The sequence below is a fragment of the Brachyistius frenatus genome, unplaced genomic scaffold (genome assembly GCF_029030835.1).
Source record: "Brachyistius frenatus isolate BFR_SWC_R1_liver_20210118 unplaced genomic scaffold, ASM2903083v1 Contig_23, whole genome shotgun sequence".
Taxonomy (NCBI): domain Eukaryota; kingdom Metazoa; phylum Chordata; class Actinopteri; family Embiotocidae; genus Brachyistius; species Brachyistius frenatus.
Genome location: NW_027210622.1, coordinates 4,713,400 through 4,736,035, shown reverse-complemented (window position 1 = coordinate 4,736,035; position 22,636 = coordinate 4,713,400). Strand labels below are relative to the sequence as shown.

The 22,636-nt window shown below is 41.2% G+C and overlaps 1 protein-coding gene across 1 annotated transcript; it reads left to right on the top strand.

The window, feature by feature from the left end:
• The first annotated feature begins 4,186 nt into the window (after window positions 1-4,186).
• LOC138620178 (putative methyltransferase NSUN7) lies at window positions 4,187-21,996 on the top strand. The gene is made up of 12 exons (XM_069697152.1): window positions 4,187-4,226; window positions 6,803-6,985; window positions 8,688-8,746; window positions 9,734-9,876; window positions 10,032-10,184; window positions 10,705-10,888; window positions 11,563-11,776; window positions 12,568-12,711; window positions 13,188-13,289; window positions 13,507-13,624; window positions 15,983-16,103; window positions 21,071-21,996. Exons 1-12 carry the CDS (start codon window positions 4,187-4,189, stop codon window positions 21,974-21,976), a joined length of 2,367 nt encoding a protein of 788 aa, XP_069553253.1. The 3' UTR covers window positions 21,977-21,996.
• Window positions 21,997-22,636: the final 640 nt, after the last annotated feature.

Below are 22,636 nucleotides of genomic sequence, written 5' to 3'. Positions count from 1 at the left end.
CATAACAAAATGTGGAAAAAGTGTGAATACTTTCCGGATGCACTGTATATCAGTTTATACATTGACTTTACAGAGACCACAAGTCCACATAATGTAAATTGTTGCATTTTGGTACAAAGACTTTAAGGTGAGCTTAAGGTAAGGGTTAGGGTAAGAGTTAGAGGTGTGTGTTTGAAGGTTTATAATCAATGTTTGTGGGCTTGGTCTTGTGGTTTTTAATCTGCTAGACTGTGTGTCATTTCCCGTCTCTCTCAAGTTACGACAAATTTAGCTGTAGGGAGAGGGTTTCTTGTCAAGTTTGGAGTGAGCCATGACTCTCTACTTTGCACATAAGTTAAAGCTCAGCCTTACGTGTGTGTGTGTGTGTGTGTGTGTGTGTGTGTGTGTGTGTGTGTGTGTGTGTGTGTGTGTGTGTGTGTGTGTGTGTGTGGGTGGGTGGGTGGGTGGGTGTGCGTGTGCGTGTGTGTGTGGGTGTGTGTGACATGTGGATATGATCTTGATTCTAAGTGGGTCTTGATGACTGAGAGAGATCAAACCTGACCTGATTAGCCACACTAAATCTCTCGCACACTCATGCATCCAAAACACAGACATACGCTTCCAAAGTGAATATACTTAGTGGCCAAAAGTATGTGGACACCATTGTCCAGCAACTGATCGGCTTAGCTTAGATTAGCAGGGGGAACCAGGGTCCTCTGTTGTTTTCCATGTGGGTCTCAACATACACCCCTGCCTGGGCATCTTGTCGCCCTAAGCACACCTTCACACCTCTTGTCGTGGAGGCTGCGGCCTGTGGGGTGTTGGCCCTTACAAGACGGAAGTCGCAGTCAAAAGCACCCTAATAGTGGACAACCATGTGTCGATGCGACGCACTTTCGAATTAGAATCAGTTTTAACATCTGAAGGGACGTGCACAGGCATCTCCATTTCTAGAAAAACCAACAGGAATGCGCTCTCCATGCGATGACCCGTAAATGGCCTAAAGTCTTAGGATAGATTTTCTGAAGTCTAAATGTAGAGCCAAGAGGAAGTGCAGATGTCTATTGTTCTCTCAGGCCCCCTGAATTACAATATGCTGAAAAGTTATTATGACAGTTTTACCAAAAGACGCCAAAATAAAAACGATCAACCCCAGTTTTAAATGTTAGACTAATTCTTGGGTTTGAGCTGTGATTTCAAGAGTCTCCTGCTTGACGATGACATCACGGTGACGACACAACTCAAGGAGAGACTTAGAAGTGATGTAGACAGATTTCAGAATTTTGTTGCGTGCCAGGCTAGATGTTTCCCTCAGTTTCTATTCTTTACGCTAAGATAACTGGTTCCACCTCTAGTGTTAATGGACAGTAACAGAGGGAACAACAACATTTTCAAATGTCAAACTAATCATTTCAGAGAATTGCAACTAAATTTTAGATGTTTAACTCTCCTCTTTCAACTTGACAATGCTTCTGTACATGAAGCCAGGTTCAGCTCCATCAAACACCTTAAAGAAGGAGGCTGTTGGAGCAGCAGATCAATGCCCAAGGTTCTGAAATGAGATGTTCAAAAAGAAAAATGTCCAGAGACATTTGGCCCCAGAGAATATGTAGGAGTCAAGGCTAGCTTTTTGCAGTGGATCAACACAAGGTCATTCAACTAGACCTCACTAATACACCACCATACACGGTTGACTGTAAACAGAGTGTGACTTAATAACATTGGTGTGAGAGATTGGAGTGAGTCTGCAGGAAAATTGGTTAAATAAAGAAGGAAAAACAAGAAACTCCTTCGAGCACTGTACAGCTTCCCGTAAAGATTAGACCTTTATTGAGAAAATTCCAGGTCGGCTTATGGCCGCACAACCCGCCGTCTCCAACCGGGCCGATTATTGAATTGAACACACACACACAAACACAAACCATACAGAGCAACTGGAGCCCTGTCGTGAGGCGACATTGATGACGCGTGTTGGATGGGATAATCTCTGCAGCTGTACTCTCACCCGCAGAGAAGTGAGGCTCATTTGGCCACAGAAAGCTCACTGTAGTTTTTCCACACACTGATAAACCCCCTCCTGCTTATTCTGGTAAATTTTGTGGGTCACAGAGCACCGTTAAACTACAACTATCTGGTAGTGCATTCCCACTGGTCCAGATACTGGGTTAATCTCTGCCTGTGTGGGTGCAGGGACAATTATTTTTTAACAAATTCAATCTGCACCCTGTTTTTTTTTTTTTTTTTTTAAACTGCAGCAGAAAGACTGATATGAGTCTGCTTCATATATTCTTAATGACCAGTACTACACCCAAACAGAGGCCAGAAAGTAGCTTTGAAATAGGTCACTCACTGCAGTGATGAGGCTGCACTAAGAGTCGGCCAGGGAAATGTCTCCCTCTGTTGGTCTGATGAAAATATTTAAATCATGGCGAGATAATCCCTTTTTATGACGATTAGCAACTATTTTCTAAAAGCTAGAAAATAACTTGACATCTAACAATGTGCAACCTGACTCAAAGCTTTTTTCTAATGGAAAAATTATAATGTTTAGTAATAAAAACAGAAATTCAATGGTAAAAATGAAATGGAAAAGGTCAATGGTTGTATTAAAAAGAGAGGGCCACAGAGATTACAAAGGTACGGGGATCAGGTTTGTTTTTGCTGAACTGCAGCATTAACGCACATATTTTGCAGGCAAGACCATTTTACTAATATAGTGCATTACAGGTAAACTCACAGTACTTATAGATAACCTTAGTTATAGAGTATTAGAGTAGAGTATTTAATTAGTGTGACAATTAAATACCCTTTTGGCTCCCAAGACAGTTATTTTTTATGATTTGGGAAGATGGACAACCACTTTTAGACTGAATAAGAATACATACTGGGGTGTAAAGCATTTGGTAAAATCTCTTTGGATTAAATAAAACATTTTCTAATTTGCCAACACATTAGACTGTTATATTCAACATACAGTATTACTCACCATATAAAGCCTTCATCTTTTTGTTTTTTCTTTGATTCTTTTATATAGTTCATTAATTCAAAAAGATAAAATATGAATTCATACAAAGAAGCTTCACCTGACAATGTCATTGTGCTGTTGAATGAGTAGTTGATGCTACTGATGAGGATTCCCTTCATTACAATTGGCAAGAGTATAAGGTCAACTGAATTAGACATGCTTCATCATGCAGTGCCTGGCTCGTATAAAATACTTTCTGTGGGAAAGAATGTGGTAACATGGCTGGAGCCAGTTTCACTTCATGAATTTGAGTAAAGACTTTCCTGCACATTGCTTCCTACAAATTACATGAACACAGGCTTGTATGTCACAGGTGTTGTTATTGTTAAGGAGAGCTCGTTTTCAGAAGAGTTCTGTCCCTTCTGACATAGCAGCCACAAGCAAAACACTGAAGACTATGTTTGTGTAATAATTAACAGGTATGTATCTATGTGTGTCTGCATATTTTTAATGCAAAACAAAAACACATACTTCTATCTATCAATATTCTTATTCGTAGTAATACTTGCTTCTGTCACAGGTATGTGTGGTGTTTTGCACTGCACTACAGTGGTCACTAGGGGGCAGTGTCAATCAGATGCCAGTGATGCCTCCCTGCTGTCACTCAGAAGGAGGCAGGGCAGTATAAAGGAACTTCACAAGAAGTCCAACTGGTTCGACATATTTCTGTGTACTGGTACATATCTCAAGCTATTTCTTGTACTTGCCAACACATTACCCCAACATATGCAGACATACAGTAACTCACAACCAGTCGCATGATATCTTTAATTGTCTCTCAAAGTTTGTGTCAGTTGGAGGCTTTTTATAACTTTGTGTTGTGGTAAATGTTTTAAAAACGAAAAGATTATCAGCTGTCGAGCCAGTCTGGTAAAGTGTCAGCCTTTAAAAGAGACCTAATAGTGAAAATACAAGATGATAAAAGTGTTGTCCTATATGGAGCATGTCATGTGGCTTACTGTATATCTGTCACAGAGGGGTCAGGCCTCCTTCATTATCATATTGTTGCCATGGCGTTTCAAACTCAGCATGCTCCAGGATGAAGCCATGCATGACAAAGAGGTGATGAGAGGTATAAAGTGCTCCGGTTTGTTGGGACAGTGTGTGACAGCCGATGCACAGTAATACATCAGTTTATAGGTGGATTGTGGATGCCGGCTCATGCTGCATTTCTTTGAGACAATGAGCGCTGTGTCCGTGAGGAGGGATCTGAATGACAACGGTAAGACCTGCTATGCAATTTTAAACAGGCCATCATCTTCTATGCAGATTACACTAAGCTGCTGTAGCCTTTTCTTCCAGCACTGCTCCTCTTAAGTGGACTTAAGAGTTTTCTTCTGCAGACTTTGGGAAACTGCTTGACACTCATTAAATCACTGCTGTTTGATATTCATTAATTTATTCCATTTGCTCTGACATGGCCTTATTGGACACGTTGCACATTTCTGGTCAATTCCAACTTTGTGTTTAAACATTGATGAGTGCTGTACAAGCCGATTACACTCTGTCTGTGTTTCTTTCTGTTAATCCTGGTTAATTAGAGCCTAGTCCTCCCTGCACTTTTGGATGTTAAACCTCAAGTCAAGAGATGTCCCTGAACACCTTCATCATTGGTTTAAACTAGGTTCTGCCAACTGGAACAAACAATGTTTACATTGTAGAGACTTGCCTTCTTTTTGGGGACAAAAACTCCCTGTAATGTAAATCCTAAAATGTTACATTGAAGACAGGAAAATTAAGACAAGAACATTAATGTAAATCAATCTAATTTGCCCTGAAGTGATGGAAACACATCTGTGTGCATGTGTGTGAGTGAATCGCCTGCAAGGAGATGAGGTGAGCGGGTCAGTTAGAGGTGGACCTTTGTCCAGGGTCGGACAGCGGGCCATTATTTATTCATGCTGATGTATCTGAACGGCCACCTAATTGCACCAGGAGGAGCCCAATTACGCATCGCTGCCTACAGCAGCACCGTCTCACATTCACAGAAAGTGGAAGCTGGATATCGTCAGCTAAGAGTGACGCCGTGCGTCTTATTTACATTTGCAGAGCTCGGGTTCAGCTCTGTAAACACAAAATGTTTGTGTCTGTTTAGATGCTCGTTGGGTTAACATATGCTGGCAGGAGCGTGATAGGGACGAATACATGCATGTTGAGAGATAGACTTGAAATTATTTACAGAAGTTTTTGACAAGTCTAAAACTTAGTTAGTAACTTGAGCAATGAGCACACTTACCCGCACTCGTTCCCCCGCCCCTCTCACAGTGGGCTCCGGTGAAGATGTGAATATGAGCTGTGTGATGGAGAACCTGTTCATCTCTCATCAAGACCGCGTTCATCAAACCAAGAAGGAGCCCTTCGCCTCTCTACTTCCTCCTCGTCATTCATCCTCTCTTTCCCCCGGTGAGATCCAGTCCTGAATCTGAAATCTGTCAAATTGAAGAAAAAAAAAGAAAAAAAAATGTTCAGTCTTATTAAGTAAGATGTCGGGCTTTGTCATATTCTGACATTTATTAAGCAGCAGCAAGAGAAGTGTGGTTGAACATGGATTAATCATATGATGTTAAAAGCAGCAGGTAAACAATGAACAAAAGGAAAGTGCTTTTATTGTGGAAAGAAAGGAAGGCTCTCAAGTACACGTGTGCGTGTGGCCTCAGGTTGCAGTCAGCAAGCTGAGCTGTATGCATCAGATGAAGCAGGAAGAAAAAACAAAGAAAACTGAAACGTTATCCTAATGATAGACTTTCACTCTTTTTAAGCGATAAGCCTTTTTAACAGCAAACATTTTGACATATCAAAATGGTAAAAACACAGGTGCACTGTAAATAATAAATTACAGATGTATGACATCTATTTAGCTTTTTCAGTTGTGGGGTCCTGGTATAAGGGCATGCTGGCTTAATGTCATGGTTAGACATTTGAATAGATCAGAAACATCTTGAATGTTGTCATTAATAATGTCTGCTGTGAATAACTAGACCAACTGTTTGGGAAGGAGCACCGACAGTCCGGTATCAATAAACAGCAGCTATCACCTCTCAAAGCATACACTGTAACTTACACATTTTCTTACCCAATACTTGGAAGTGTAAAAGAACAGTCAGAACCACTCTTATTCACATATTGGTGTATATGTATCAGCGAGTCAATCAATAAATTATTACATTAGAAATGTTTACAGTCGTTAAAAGACACGTGGAGATATTGCTGATGTTCACGATATGTATATAATAATTTCATTTATTACAGTAACAAGATATTCCAAAACTTAGTTTCTGACTGGACTGTGTATGAAATGCTGCTGGGCTTTTCATTTGAAATGAATACAGGAAGTTGTGGGATCTCTTGTGATCTCTTTTTTTTTTTTTTTTTGTCTGAGCTACTTCCGCAAGCAAGAGACATTTTTGGGAGGACAAACAACACGTCTATTCCTAATGAATAATATGTTCACATAACTTATTTACAGTGTGTTCCACGTCACGTAGTGCCTGCTGGGTAATGTAGTTTATTTAAAAACAGGGCGGACAACTACACAAGAGGCGTGAGAGAAGTGCTCCTGCGGAAGAAAAAGTGACGGTAGCCCGGAGATTTAATTTGGAGTGCCACTACTGCATGTGGTACAGATGAGCAGGGTACCAGCACTGGTCACTGATATTTTTTTAATGTTCATCTGATACGTCACACTTCCTTGTATCCTCTCTCCAATTTTATCCAACAATCTACTATAAGACAAACACCACAAACTTCCTCCTCACCATCTGCCTCCCCTTTTTCTTCCTCACGCCTCCTCTTCCTCAGTCTGCCATCCATCAGATCAGGTCTACCTGCAGGCAGCAGCTGTTTTTCAGCAGCTGCGCACAGAGAAGCCAGTCACACATCAACTTCTGCAATATGAAAAGAAGACGGACACCCCGCTCCCCGAGAGTGGAGACAAACCCAGCCAGAAAAAGGCCTACCAACTCGCCTTCAGCACACTCAAATGTAAGATTACTTTGTGTCTGAATTATTGAAGCGAATGTTGGGATAATGTGAGCATCCTTAATCCAAATATAGTTCTGTGATTTGAGTTGAACCACATATCAGACCTGCAGGGAGAAAGCTGATGGTTCATCATAAAGTCAGGGAGAAATTAATTTGATCTACTCTACTGCCACCTCTGCAGCTCTAACCCACTTCCTATAAGGCAGCCTTATCTCTATAATGAATAGCAGTGAAGCTGCAGCATATGTCAACTCCAATATTCACTTTTTAAATAGCACCTTCAACTGCAGACTGTAGATTAAATATTATTTAGTCATACGTTTCATTTCTCCACGTGTCTGCAAATTACTTGAGCTGGAGGTGCAGCAGATGTCTGTTTGGGAGGCGATAAGAGGGTGCATGTCATGGACATAAACACACTTTAAAAATAAAGCCACATATAATGACCACACACACATTTACATTAAGTATTTGATCTCATTTGCAGAAGGCAGCATTCGGTAAATTAGACTCAAAAACATGTTCTCACCTATCTCCAGTAATCAAGTGATGCATCTAGTTTTGATTTTATTGGTCAAGTTTTTAAGATACTGTGTCTCTCTTGGAGATGTCTGTCACCACCTCTGTACAATGGAGGTGAATGTAATTTGTTCTGCAGTTATTAAAGCCACACAAAAAAAAAATCCCTTTCAGCGCACTATTTAGTGAATATACAAAAACAATTTGTTAAGACTATGCAAAAGTAAAAGGGGTCATGTTCGGCAGTAAATTATCACTCAACTCTGCAATTCCTGTAAGCTCCATTAAGCATTTCAGTGTCTTTCAGCACATTGTTTTGGTTTTCAGGCATGGACCTTTACAGTTTTGGTTCATTTTCACATTTCAACATAATTTCCAGCTGCAGCAGGCACCTTTTTTCAGCAAAAAACACTTTACGCTTCTTGCCCAAAAGCACCAAACAGCAGACAGGCACTGTTAGCAACCAGCTAGTGAACATAGCAGAGCATTTAACAGCTAAAAAGCCAGATATTTCCCTCAGGAGTTGGTGGAGACCAAAATTGCTTATGTTTATTGGGGGGCCAGAGTCATGACTTCAAATGAATATTAATATTACTGCGTATATGGTGAATGTGTAAATACGTGTACGGTCTTCTAAAGTGTTTGCAGTAAAGTGTCTATGATAAGATGTCACTGTTCTGCCCTAAAAAAGTCAAATGATGCTGCTTTAAAAAAATCAGCAGTGACGTCTCTTTCCAGAAACAATGTCCTTGTTACTGTGAATAATTTGAGATCCTGTCAGCAGTTTTTAATCAAAACTATTTTCTGCTTAAAAAAGATAGAATTTAATGTGGATTATTTTAACACATTTCTTTAAAAAAAAAAAAAAAAAAATTAAAATAAATTCTAGATTTTTGTAATTTTTTTTTTGCTGCTGTCTTTGCACCAAACAAAATTGCATTTACTTTGGTGATAATGATGACCAAAATCTAGGAGATGGATGTTTCTAAATTTGGATAAATATAACTAAAACTGTCTGCATGGAGAGATACTTTCAGATGGGCGTACAAAAATATGATTATTCACAATTTAGTTTAACTAAGCCATCCTGATTTGTCTTCATTAGCATTAATGTGTACTTTATGAAACCCAGCTGATGTTTTCTTTTTTTTTTCTTTTGATGAATAACATGTTTTCCTCTTAGATCAAGATTTACTGGAGAATATTATTACCGACAGCTGCTTCCACACCTCTCAACATATTGTGAGTCCCAACAGGTTTGGCATTTTAGAGTTCACAAATCGAAAATCTGATTGAGTACACTTACACCCTGACTGTCAAACTGTCTGAGAGTCATCTGTCTTCCCATGTAGGATTTGTTTTTCCTCTGACCATATGAGCGTGCTGCATCAGAACATGGTAAAATGTTGGTGAGGGAGTCTGGGATGCAGTTAACGGCCATTTGTATTCAGATCTCAACGTAGTCTTGCAGGATATAGGAGACAGACAGACACGCTTTCCACCTGGGAGACTGTAAATTACTCTATAAAACACTGTGCAGTGGCACATACATGGATAAAGTGACACACTTACAGCGTGTGTGTGTGTGTGTGTGTGTGTGTGTGTGTGTGTGTGTGTGTGTGTGTGTGTGTGTGTGTGTGTGTGTGTGTGTGAGAGACAGAATGATAACTTCGTTGAGGATGGGTGAAACATGTAGGCTCAGAGGTCGTTTGTCTGAAAGTATGGCTATAAAAATCACCACACAGCTCTTTATAATTCAACACACATCTTTACTGCAACATACATTTTATTCCTCCAGCACGTACACGTACACGCACGCCTACGCGCACGTACACGCACACATTGATACACACCCTGAGAAAAGTAGTTGAGGAAAATGAGCATGCATACCTGGCCATAAACATAAAAAAAAGGGAAGTGTATGAACTGACCGTTTATCATTTTCAGTTTTCTTTAAGGTGGTTACAATCAGTATTTTTATTTTAAGAATGAAAATAAGGAGTCATTTGTAAAAAATAATTTAAATCACCCAACTGTTATTATCGGTTACTGAGGGTAAACAATTTACAATTTATTTGTTTAAAATCGTACAACACAATAAAGTTTGCAGAAATTGAAGCAGTCTGAATACCTTCAGAAATGACTGTATATAAATCTGTCAGCCATATGTAATTCCCTTTAATATAAAAAACTATCCCCACACTAATAATAATAAACCATGTTTTACAGTCCAGCGACTTGTTGCCATTGGCGATGGTGATGCTGTTTGATTTCCAGGAGAGAAGGTTTGTGTTGTGTGAGCATACAACAAGGGAAGGGCAGGAAGCTGTCCAGGAGGTCAGGGACCTGGAGAGGAGTCTGCAGAGGTGGGTGTGTTTGTTTAATGCTGCTCTGAGAAACGGCCGTCTCGAATCAGTTAAAGTTGAATATGGAAATCGCTTGAATTGAAGCTAAGATGCATGAAAATGGGATGCGACGTATGTTTATGATGACGATGGCGGTGATGTGGTGTATGTGCTTATTACAGGTGTAAGACCAAGCTGGCAGCGTCGCTGGCTCGCTGCAGAGTGAAACAGAATCTGCAGAGTGTCTCCTGCTTTCTGTCTGATCCCGTCAGGACCAAACAGCGCAGAGCAAAGTGTCTGCCAGTTTACGCATGGGTCAATACTCTCACAACCAGGTACAGGTGTTTGTCTCACAACAGCTCACAAATGTATTCTGCATCTATTGTCTTATACCCGTTACATTTATTTAATTCAAGAGTTAAAAACAGGAACGCCGTGAAAACGATGCTGCCGGAGTGCAACATGCCTGAAACTCCCTCTTTGTGCCATTTAAGCCCTGAATGTAAATTCTCTTGGTTTTTGTCCTCCTTTTTTCTTCGTGGCTCACTGAAAAGTACAAATACGAAATGACATGGTATCTGCCATGTTGTCAGTATAAAGAAAAGGTTTAACAGAGTGTCTGTCTATCCGGTGAAAGGCTCTTTCCTTGGGGGTGTCGCAGTGCGAGTTTAATGGTCAGTGAAGTTCACTGGAGCGTACGCGAGACAGGGAGGTTCCGCATTTATACTCCTTGTGTGTAAAACGTGCTCCTATCTTTGTTGCTGTAAAGCTGGATGCTGAAATACTGTTAACCTGCGAGGACTATAGTAAACAGTTTTAGTAATGAGTGGGACGTGTTTTCTCTCCTCTGTGCAGTCTTGAGGATGTGTGTGAAGCGTTACAAAGCACCAGCTTGTGTGAAGCGGCGACCATGACCGACTTGAAGGAGTCGACGTTCTGCAAGGACCCTCTCTGTCCAGATACACTCATCTTCTCCCGTCATCTTCCCGCTCTGCACCAGCACAGCAACTTCACCACCGCACATGTACTGAACATACAGGTAGATGTGTGTGTGTGTGTGTGTGTGTGTGTGTGTGTGTGTGTGTGTGTGTGTGTGTGTGTGTGTGTGTGTGTGTGTGTGTGTGTGTGTGTGTGTGTGTAGTGACATGTGACCTTAATATAGGCATGTCTTTTCTCTGCACATGGAGTAGTGGTGGCGATTTAATGTCCTTGAGTTTCTTACTGCATTATTTTCTTGTCCAGAAGTGCTGGTTTATAAATCAAAGTAAAAGTCAGAGGTGAAAGTTAAAAAAATGACCTGAAGAGACAAACAAAACTGGATTTGATTGTAATGACTTTAAGAGGCTGAGAGGACAGATTCAAGTGCAACAACATTTATAGTCTACAGGACCACTTCACTGGACTTCTTCGATAAGGAAATCAAAATTACTGGCTTTCAAGAATGTTTTGAAGGAATTACGTCATTCGATGGTTAGTAGTCCTTCCACTGGACTAACGCTTTACACTACTGCTGTGAAATGAAGGTTCTGCCCTTTTACTCCAGCTCGCCTTCCTGCTGTGATGTGAGTTTTAAAGTTGTGTAAATGAGTCCAACTCGATTAGCTTCACAGCAGTGGATAAGGCTGCAGGGTGCAGTTTCTTTCAGGAAAAGAAGTCAGTCTTCCGTGCTCTTGTGAATAACGCGCACACTTGTTTGACACCATCTCGTTGTAGGACAGGAGTGTGTGCGTGGCAGTGAGTGTGTTACGCCCCCTGCTGTTCGACAGAGGTGACGTCCTGGTGGTGGGCTCCTTCTCCGCGGTCACTGTGGCACACGTCGCTGTTGCTGCTGCCGACCGCGCGGGCCTAGTGTTGGTGTGTGGTGCCGATCGCACACCTTCACAAGTAGAGGAGATACAAGAACTACTCACGCGGATGGACATCGGAAGTGAGTGATGAAAGGACATTAAAGAGATCAAATGTCTGTTGCTTTGTGAAATGCAAACACAGGGTTGTACCACCTATTATGTGCACTTCAGTATGTACCACATTAAGGGAATATCTCACCATGCAACAGGGGTTTGGAGCTATTTTTTTCCATGTACCACAGGGCACCTTGTGCGTGCACGCAAAAGTGCACAGACGTGCACATTAGTAAGTTGGGACTCGTTTAAAAGGCTGTTTATTGGCTGAGGTGTCAAGTTTCCATTAACTGTCAAGACTGTAGCCTATATGTCGCTTTAATTTAACAAATTCAACATTGTAATCATCCTTTTTATAGTACTTGTTCTTGATGTACTAATCTAAAGTGTTACTGTCTGATATCAGTCACAATAGGTTCCTGAAATTTTTTCAAAATAAAAGTCTTGTTAAAAAAAATGAAGGATTGAGATCTACTGAACTGCTTTTAATTTGAAACAGATACAGGAAGTCTTGAGTTTGTATTAACACATACTGCAGTAACTTTAACAGGGTAAACGGAAGCGGTTCAAAATGAGGCTTTGAGTTGACTTTGTAAATCAGCCAGTCAGCCTTCGATATCAATATGACAGCTTTGATCATTCCATATAAGGTTAACAGCCCAGCTACTTATTATTGATTAAAGTTATCAGATTGCAATTGGTATTGTTTCCTGTTAAAGAATAAGTCACATTGTGTGACTCACAGCTGCTACAAGCAGCTGAACACTTCCAATGTGCATTTGTCTTCAATTATTGTTTTCTAAACATCCCATTGTAGATGTTCGAGTCCTGTCAGAAGCATTCTGCAGTCTGAATGAGTTGAACGCCACCATTCACAGGTTAAAGGTCATCCTAGTGCTGCCTCAGTGTTCGTCCTCCGCCCTCAATGACCCTGTGCCCACCATCCACAGTGAACATGGAGGTATGGATGTGTCCTCTTGTTCACCCCAAGCCTTCAGTCTCTGAGGCTTCTGTTTCATACACAATATACATCATCTGTGTTTTTATGATTTCAGAGTTCTCTTTACATTATAATGCTATGAATTATGGGTAATTCCCACAAAAGTGTCAGCAGAATTTGCAGATTCATGGAAAGTGTGCAAAGATAGCGAAGGGCCTTGTGAAAGATCTCAAGCCAGTTTCAAAGATGCACTGCCTTGAACCCTCGCAGACTTAATGTAGGCTAAAGTCTGTGAATTAGTAATGACTGACACTGGAACTGGACGATGAAAAGAGTTGGACGGAGGAAGAAGAAAGGAGATGGAAAAGTAACTACAAAATGAGATTTAAAAAATAATCGGTGTCAATAATAATATATATAAGATATAAGAAGTAATACGAAGAGTTAGTGGCTGTAAATTAAATTGTAAATGTTACATGTTTTTGCTTTGTTACCAGACTGGGACGTACTGCCAGACTTGTCACATGGTTCTGTATCCAAGACTAAGATCCACTCTCTGACCACCCAGCAGGCAAGACTGCTGGCAAAAGCTCTCACCTGTGAGTCCATATCAAAAGCACACACACAAACACACACAGGTACACAGCAATGAAAAACAACACACTTAAAATTTCTGTAAAAACACAAAGAGTTAAACTAGACACACGACTAAAACGTTGTCCTTATTGGAGTTTCTTTTGTGCAGTCTGTTTGTGAGAGACCTGCACTACGAGAACTATTTGTACGTTGTGTTCGCTCCTTTTTCTCATCTGTCAGTCCCAAAAGTCCAGACGGTGGTCTACTGCACACGCTCGGTGTATCCTGAGGAAAATGAACAGCTGGTGAAGAGAGTGTTAGAAAAAACACACACCCACCCCAAGCTGCTGCCCTTCAGGTACAGTAAACACACACCTGCTCCATCTCTGTGTTGGTTCTAGTTCTCATTTTAACTATGAAGTCGGACTTTACATTACTCGTCCACAGGCTTAAACCGTGAATGTAATGAGAAAACTGGAATTAGTCATGAACTGTTGGGTGACTACAGGCCGTGGGTACACTTGGAGGACAACAGGAGACTGGCAGCATTTAGAGTCGACCTACAGTGTCATACACAAATATTGTCGCAAAAATATTCATTTAACTGTACAGTATGTACAGGTGCGTGTGTGTGTGTGTGTGTGTGTGTGTGTGTGTGTGTGTGTGTGTGTGTGTGTGTGTGTGTGTGTGTGTGTGTGTGTGTGTGTGTGTGTGTGTGTGTGTGAGGTTAGAGTCACCAGACTGATGACAGTATAAAGGATCAGCTTCGGTTGCTGTGGGGACTGAAGTTAATCCTACAGACGGGGTGAATGGGGTGGAGAAGATTTGAGAGTCTGTTTCACGCCTGCTGCTCCACAAAAGTCATTTTCTACCATCCATCCATCCTCTTAAAGAAATCCAAATGTTATTATATTTGGTCACATAAGCTCTTTTATCAGACTTACATATGTGCCCTGAGAAGACGAGCAGCAGTTCGATCCCCGTGTTTACAGTATATGTTCAGTGAAAACATAGACGACTGAGTTGTTTTCACGAGAGGCGGCGCTGGCTCCCACGAAACAACTGCACAGTAGCAACAACTGATACCAAACACATGCTCGTCTTCCAAACTACGTTGAGACTAGCAGCAAACTACTACTACAGCTTTTAGGTCTCCACACAGTAAACTGCTCAGCTGTATGACAAATGTCAACTATATATATATATAGTTGACATTTGTCATCCTGGGGTCACTGGGATGATATATATTGCCTCTATATATATATATAGATATTTTAAGCTACTTCTAGCTTAAAGCTTAAAACTGGCTTAAGTCTGTTTTAGAGCCTGTTTCACAAACTGCGCGCTCTCTGCTAAAGTGACAGGTTCATGGTGAAATCGCAGGCGTGCCCGGACCGCTGCTAACTAAAACCTGTGTAACTCCGATGTTGATGTTGATCAAGCGACGTAACTTGAAATACCTAATCACAAAGGTTATAGCTTTCTCCTGCTCCGTGCACATCACAGTGCTGCCCTCAACAGGAACAATCTCTGACCCCTTTTGATTGCTGGCGTAAATGGGCCCATAGGCGTCTATTAAACCCACCGATAGGTGAGGGAGGACGGACTGTACCAGGCGCTGGAACGACTTTACGTGACTTAAAAACGTAACTCGCATCAAATTCTGTTACGTTACTTTAAAAAAGTAAATCTTGAATTCTGTTTTCACACAAAACATGACTAGTAGTCTTTTGGGTAAGAGTCCTGTGTTTGATCAGTTCAACCACCCCGGAGCTACCTCCTTTGTCGCTCTTTATTTTATGTCTCTTGACTTTGTCATTTACTCCTGTTATTTTTACTTCGGCCTCGTGAGGCTGCACCGGTAGGTTCAGTTGACATCAGCACATATATTTGGGACAGATAACCGTCTGTTTCAGAGTCTGATGACAGGGGTGTTTCCATCCTGCTGTAACAGAAGAGTCACAACACGTAAAATGGCAGCGAGAGTAAATGTTGCTCAACAAAAACAGCATTGTACTGAGAATGTGAATGAAGGTCATACCAGCATATCGTCCCCACATTTTCAACAATATTCAGACAGTGTTTGGTCCTCTGAGATTTGCCATCCAACATTTACTAAAGTATCTGATGCTTCGGAGATTCATGCCAGATGTACAACATGCAGGGATCCAGCCGTGACAGCTGGCAGCTCTGAGGCTCATAAACAAGGTTATCCTGGGGCTCAGAACAGGACAGTGTGTGTAGAAACACACTGAAGTACCTGGAGGACCAACCGTCCCATCCACTTACATCAACAGGAAACACTACAGCACGTAAACTGTCATGCTGATGTTGACCCTGAACTCTTGTATGTCCAGATACTGTTAGAAATGATCATACTGGACAGACTACTGTATCAAGTAAAAACTGTTCATTTGATTATTTTTTTCAACAACTGTGCCTTATTGTAGGAAAGATTTAAAAGTTTACCTTTCTTTCTGAATATACTCAAAAGCAAAAACATCACCAGGTAGATTAAGAGAATCCCGTTGCCTTTCTTTCTTCTTTCAGTTTCCTGAAACTCAACATTTTTGTGTGCACTATTCCCGTTTGTACTTCTCTGAATTGATGGGGCAACGATAAATCAATGTTAAAATGCTACCAAGCACCTTTTTACAACTATTCCATGAGCTGCAGTTGCTCTTAAATCTCACTTGTTTGTGTGCTGCTCCTTCAGGGTGAACGGTCCAATTTTCCCTGACGACTCCCCGTCGGGAGACACAACAGACTCCAAGTTCTTCATGCTCAAACCCTCTCAATTCACCAACGGCTGCTTCATTGCCAGACTATCTCGACAGGTGAGAGACGGGAGGAGACAAAGTGAGAGAAGCAGAGATTGAAAAGGGAAAAAGTGAGAAAAAATGGAGAGGACAAGGTTGTGTTAGGAGACTAAGGGGGAACAGAGAATTTCTGGAGTGTGTATGTGCATGAATATTTATGTGTGTGTGTGTGTGTGTGTGTGTGTGTGTGTGTGTGTGTGTGTGTGTGTGTGTGTGTGTGTGTGTGTGTGTGTGTGTGTGTGTGTGTGTGTGTGTTTGTGTGCTTTGCAACAAGACCTTCCATTTGTGCTGAGGCTGCACTCTTTTACTGTCTGTCTGCTGGGAGGTCAGTCAGCTCTGCTTGGCTGCACGCATGCACGCGCTCTCTCGCACACACACACACACACACACACACACACACACACACACACACACACACACACACACACACACACACACACTATTACTCCTTGAAGGCTCTGCAGCATTACTCCAATATTCTGTATAAATGAGTTAAAGTTAAACTGGCCTGAGTCACTGAAACATTACAGGACTTTGGAGCAAAGATGAATAGATACTTCTCTGTCATTCTCTCTGCCCTGTCTTCAAACCCTTGAGTCGTGTTGCATCACCTTGTTGCTCCATCCGTTTGCTCCCTCCTCTTTCTTCTCTCTTGCTCCACTCATAAAAAGCAGAAAATACAACAGAAGGAAATGAGATGCTGCTCCTTTGATCCCCTGCAGCTCAAAAAAATGGTGCAGGGAGGGGACTATGTCTCTGTGTGCCTGCTTATACAATTGCAGTGAACATTATTCAATCATGCTGAGTTTATAAGGTTTTACAAATTTGAATAAACCACATTTAAATGAACTGAGTGACATAATTACATTTGGTTGTCTTTAATCACGTATCACTGTGTAAGGCTAACACATTGTTGCAAGACACGTTAAGGTTTTGGGAACACTAAGGACACTGAATTTTTTTCAGCTGCAAAATAAATCCCGCCTTTGCAGATGTTTGAGCTGAGCAGCAAAAATGGCATTGATTTTGCTGTTTGAATAGTTTTGATATTTTTGACGTGTTTGTAAGTACTGTAAGGGTTCAGGACCCAAAAGCACATCACAAAACATAACAGGCACAAGACAAAACAAAGTTTACTTGTATAGCAGATGTTCATGGTTTAAAAAAAAAAAAAACAAAAACAGGCCGGCAGACAAAGCAGAGGAAGCAGGAAAAAACAAAGTTAAGGCAGAGAGCACTAAGACAATTGGCATAAAGGCAGATGTTGAACTGTTGGTATAAATCAGGGGTCTCAAACTTAATTTACTTGGGGGCCGCTGGAGGCAGAGTCTGGGTGAGGCTGGGCCGCATCGGGTATTCCACAAGAAAAGCTTTGTTAAAAAAATTCCAATCTTCTCAAATGTCTTTATTTTTATTTTTTTTAACACAAAATAAGATGAAAAAATAAATAAACAAATTAAGAATTAATAAGTAAATAAATCAGTAATAAATAAAATAATAATAATTAGATTTCTCTAGTCAGCAACTATGTGTGGTTTCTTCAGTCTTCTATATCTGCTGTATTCAGATTTAAACGTCTTTATTAACAGTTCTTTAACCTCAATGGGTTCTTCTGAACATGAATTGTCCTGAACATGAATGGAACATTGAAGAACATGAACTGTTCTTCTGAACATGGCTTCTCTTGCTGCTAGAGACCTGGCAGCGCTTCCTCTCGCATAGCATCCCTGGTATTTTGCATACTCCTCAGCATGTCTGGTTGTGTAATGACGTTTCAAATTGTATTCCTTGTGCACCGCAACTTTCTCTGTGCAAATAAGACACGTCGGGGTGCCCCTGTGCTCAACAAAGAAATATTGCATCTCCCACTTTTCCTGGAATTGTCTGTGCTCATCACCAACCTTTCTCTTCACTGCAGGCTTTGAAAAAGACATGTTTGGGGCTGTGGAATATATTTTAATTCCACTTGGTGTCACTGTCGTGTTTATGACATCATATAGAAATATATGTAGTGTTCATCGTGTGAGGCAATGCAAATAACAAAATAATGACCCCCAAATAACGGTGCGACCCTATAATTGGTCCGGGTTATCGGGGACTGTTATTGCCGAGGGACAGGTGTCGGTATGTGACTGCAGACCACATTAGGCTACATTATTTCCTTTCTTTTATCTCGCCGCGTACGCATCACTTTGATTTATTTTGTCAGAGAGAGACATATATACGTATAATGTCCCGCTGGGCAGCAACTTAAAAAAACTTTTTTTTTGGAAGTGTTGTGAACGCAGCGCGCTGGGACGGATGTCCGCGTTTGCCGGATAGAAACCAGGCAGCCAGCCAGGCCCGGAAGAAAACTCTCCACGGCAAAGCTGCTGTAACTTTCACTCATTGAGAAATGTTTCTCTGCCTGCATCAAGCCCGGTCGATGTCCCGCCCCCGAGAGCCATATACCCCACCGTGATTGGTCGGTTCGTTCAGCTCCGCACACAACACTGGAAAGTGCCATTCATATAAAACTCGCGGGCCGCACTAACATTAAACTTTCATATTAAGGTGGGGGCCACAAAATGGGCCGCGAGTTTGAGACCCCTGGTTTAAAATACTTAGAGGGCTAATCAGGAGTGGATTCTATCAGTCTATCTGAACACCATAGACGGAGAAAATCAGACTGAGTCCAAAATGACAGGCACAACGATGGCAAACCATGACAAACTACAAAATGAGCTAAAAAATCATTCAATCTTCAACAAAGTTCCTTTGAGTGTTTACCAAAACTTTAGTTAATATGCTTTCTTTGCATTATATGAACAGAATGTCTCTCTGATGAAAGAGGTTAAATCATTTTGAACCCGAACAGGTGCAGAGGGCCAGGACTTGCTGTGCTGCCTAGCTCAGTGCAGTCATTTAAAATCTAATGATCATGTCTCATTGGATCGACATTCACTCTCTCAGTGAGTCAAATCCCATCAGAGCTGCGGCTGCAGGTTTTGTCACGCTGACACTTCTGAGGTGGTTCACTGCATCCCTGATATACAACCAGTCTGACTGAGCTGGAGGGCATTTAAAGGGATCTTAAATAGACACATGGCATCTGGAGAGTCGCAGAAAGATAAGGGTGACGTCTTTCACAAACCAAGGAAAGAACGAGTAAATATCTCCATAGATGAGGTCTGTGCTCACATTTTAAGCACTAAACATAAAGTCCAGCTGACGAGACTCGTTAGTTTTGCAGGTATATGATCAAAAAACGAAGTACTGGACGGATACAACATTTCTACCTGAAAGTTGATGCAAGAGGAAACGTTAGGCAGCTGTTCTGTGGAGAACATACAGTCAAAGGAAAATCAAACTCACAAGGATATCATGTCATGCAGTAAGGTTAAACGCTGATTTTCATCATTAGTTGTACACAGGATCTATTTGTCCTAAAAGCAACAACACAGCTGAAACATTTGATCTGTTCAACACATCTGACAGATTGTCATCGTTCATGCATCTCTCTTTCACACTGCAATCTTTCACATTTTACGACAAACTTACTCTGATTTGGGCAGCAAGATTAAAGTTTAGCAGCTCACAAATGAGTCAAAGCATATCATTCTGTCAAAGTAATACAAACGTAAAGATAGATTTGACTCTCAAGACTGAATAAAAAAAATGCATTTGCAGTATTTTAAGCAGGGTGCCAAACATCATTCAACTTTCAGAAGTGAGGAGGAAGTGTATGGAAATTCAGACAGACTGCGGCAGACGGGAGACGGACGGGTATAGCTCAGGAGATTTAATAGGATTTCTTCTGTTCCTTTGCTGCAGATAAAGACTTCCTTGCTTTTTTCTCCACATAATATACCGTAGACTATAAGATATGTACACGTAAAGCAAAGTTTGTGTGTGTGTTTTAGTGTTATGGGAAGTACTGTCTGCACGGTGTCAGCTCTGCATTTATTTCATATTAGAAACTCTCTCCTCTTACTGAGCTAAATCCTGCAAGTTGTGACGCTGGATGGAAGTTTCATTTGGTCTGATCTTATGTCTCGAGATTTATTACATGGTTTCATGTGCTATATTATAATAAACCTTTCCTCTATTGATCTGATTTGATTCAACTGATTTCAATAAACTAGCTAATAGTTATTTTAGATATTAGGCCTTGAAGAGAGATATGTTTTGGGGCGTGTCTGGTTTGATTGACATGGGTGCTATCAGGTTGCTGGCATTGGTGTCCTCAGATCCCAGTTTGTCCAAATAAGGTCAAACTTTGCTTCCAAAAAATACAAAACATTGGCTGAAATGCCAGACACGAGACTTCAAAACATTCAGGCATTTACAAACAAACAGGTGACATCACTGTGGGTTGCCACTTGGACTGAGTAACAACTTTGGTTTTAGTACCATCACCAGGTCAAAATCTGCATTCGTCCAGCCTCAACTGTAGCTTTGCGTGTATTAATTTAGCAAATGTCAGCATGCTAACATGCTCAATTAAAATGTTGAGCATATTAACGACCACAGTAGGATTGTCCTTGTGAGCAAGTCAGCATGTTAATTTGAGCATTTAGCTGAAAGTATAGCTTCACAGAGCTGCTGCTGTTGTCTCACCAGCCTGGCATCACAGAAAGCGAATAATATACACTAAATAGGTGCAGGTATATTTCACACCGATAGGTATATTGTATGCCTTGGCATGATACCAGGTTGTTTCTCACTTTGGGAGAGATGGTCAAAATTTGAAGTAGCTGGTTACAGTAACTATGTTGCCTTTTAAATGATAGTCCACATTTGTTGTCTCCTCTCCTCTCCTCTCCTCTCCTCTCCTCTCCTCTCCTCTCCTCTCCTCCCCTCTCCCTCCTCGTCTGCAGGTTTGATTTATGGCTGTAGCTCGTTTCCACAACATTGTTGTGTAGATCTCTTTGGTGTTATGTTACCCTGGAGTTCTGTAGTTTTAATGTGGTTTATCTGATCTCAACCCGCCCTCGCTTTTACAGGCAGATCCCACGAAGGTAGAAACCATCCAGGATGTGCTGGCGAGGGCAGCAGCAAAGGGTCTCCTGGGTGGAATAATGCCCGAACAGTCAAAAACTGGTAAAAAGGGGAAAAGCAAGAAGAACCGAGCAGCTTCAGCCACCAGCAAACCCTTAACCTCCTCAAGCCCAGAGAGGCAGACTGGAGGGGAGCTCGGAAATGAAGGAGATCCAGAACAAGAGGGGGAGAAAGGTGAGGGAGACTTCAAGGAGAGTGAAGATGAGGAGGAAAAGGTGGGTGGAAAGGGAGGAAAGAAGAAGAGAGGGCTTAAAGGGCGTAAACGAAAGGTGAAACAAAACCCAAAACTAACCAAGAAGACTGACACCGTCTCCACACAGCAGCCTAAAAGCCACAAGAAGAATGCAACAAAGAGAAAAGTCACATCACATCACAAGAGACGGAGTAAACCAAGACGAATACCTCGTCTGACACTGACACTAATATCCTCGGCAAAATCCTCCAACCACTTCCCTCCAATCGCAGCTCTTGCACACAAGCTGAGTCTCAAACCAGCGATTAAATCCCAGCAGACTGTCCTCAGCTCCCCTTCTGGGAACCATGCCTCACCTGCTCGTCCTGCTCCACCTGTCGCTTCCAAGACACAAAACACACAGCCCGGGAGAGCAGAGAAAAAACAGACGGATACAACTAAACCAGCAAGAAACATGATCGGACCAGAAAATGTGGTGGCGACGCAGGAAGTGTTGAAGGCTGCAGATTTTGCCCTGCCACCCATTTCCTCCCCGTCCTCAGGCTCACCACACAGCAAGACTGGCAGTTCTGTCTCCAGGCCTCCGTCCCTCAGCTCCAAGCCTCAGCTCCTTAACATGTCTGCATCCTCGTCCTCAGTCTCTCTGCCTGGATTATAAAGAGTCAGGGCAATCATAAAGTAAAGGACAAGTACATGTTTGTACATTATACTTAAACTATTGTATTTAAAGTATTTTCAGAGATTGTATTATAGCTTTTTTTTTTATCCTCTGAATAGTAAAATGTATTAGAATATATTTAAATGTAATTTTACATCATTAAATGGTAAATAATAAATGTGAAATATGAAAAATAATAAAAAAAAGTTATGTTCTAATTTCTTCATATTGTAATACAATTATAAACTGAAATTAAAACTGCAAGCAGTGATGTACGGGCCCTCGCGCTCCCGCAGTCCTTTACAGAGAATCATAATAATCGCTTGGATAACAATAGGGCTTTCACACCATCAGTGCTCAGGCCCTAAATACATTATTAAAGGGGAAGGTTGGGTGAAAAAATTTCTGAGTTGTGAAGAGGTTTGCAATTGGATTTTTTTTTTAGCTGAAATTAATAATTTATTGAATTTCTCCTTTGCGATAGTTATTGTAAAAAAACAAAAACATAGACTTTTAGCACCCGATTTAGCTATGTGGTATCAATATAGTTGTACTTTAAATGATATTAAGGTGAAAGTTACTGTTTGAAATTTCCTCTTAATTAAAGAACAAAACAACTTGCAATAGAGCATCTTTAAACCTTGTTGTACTGTTCTTCAG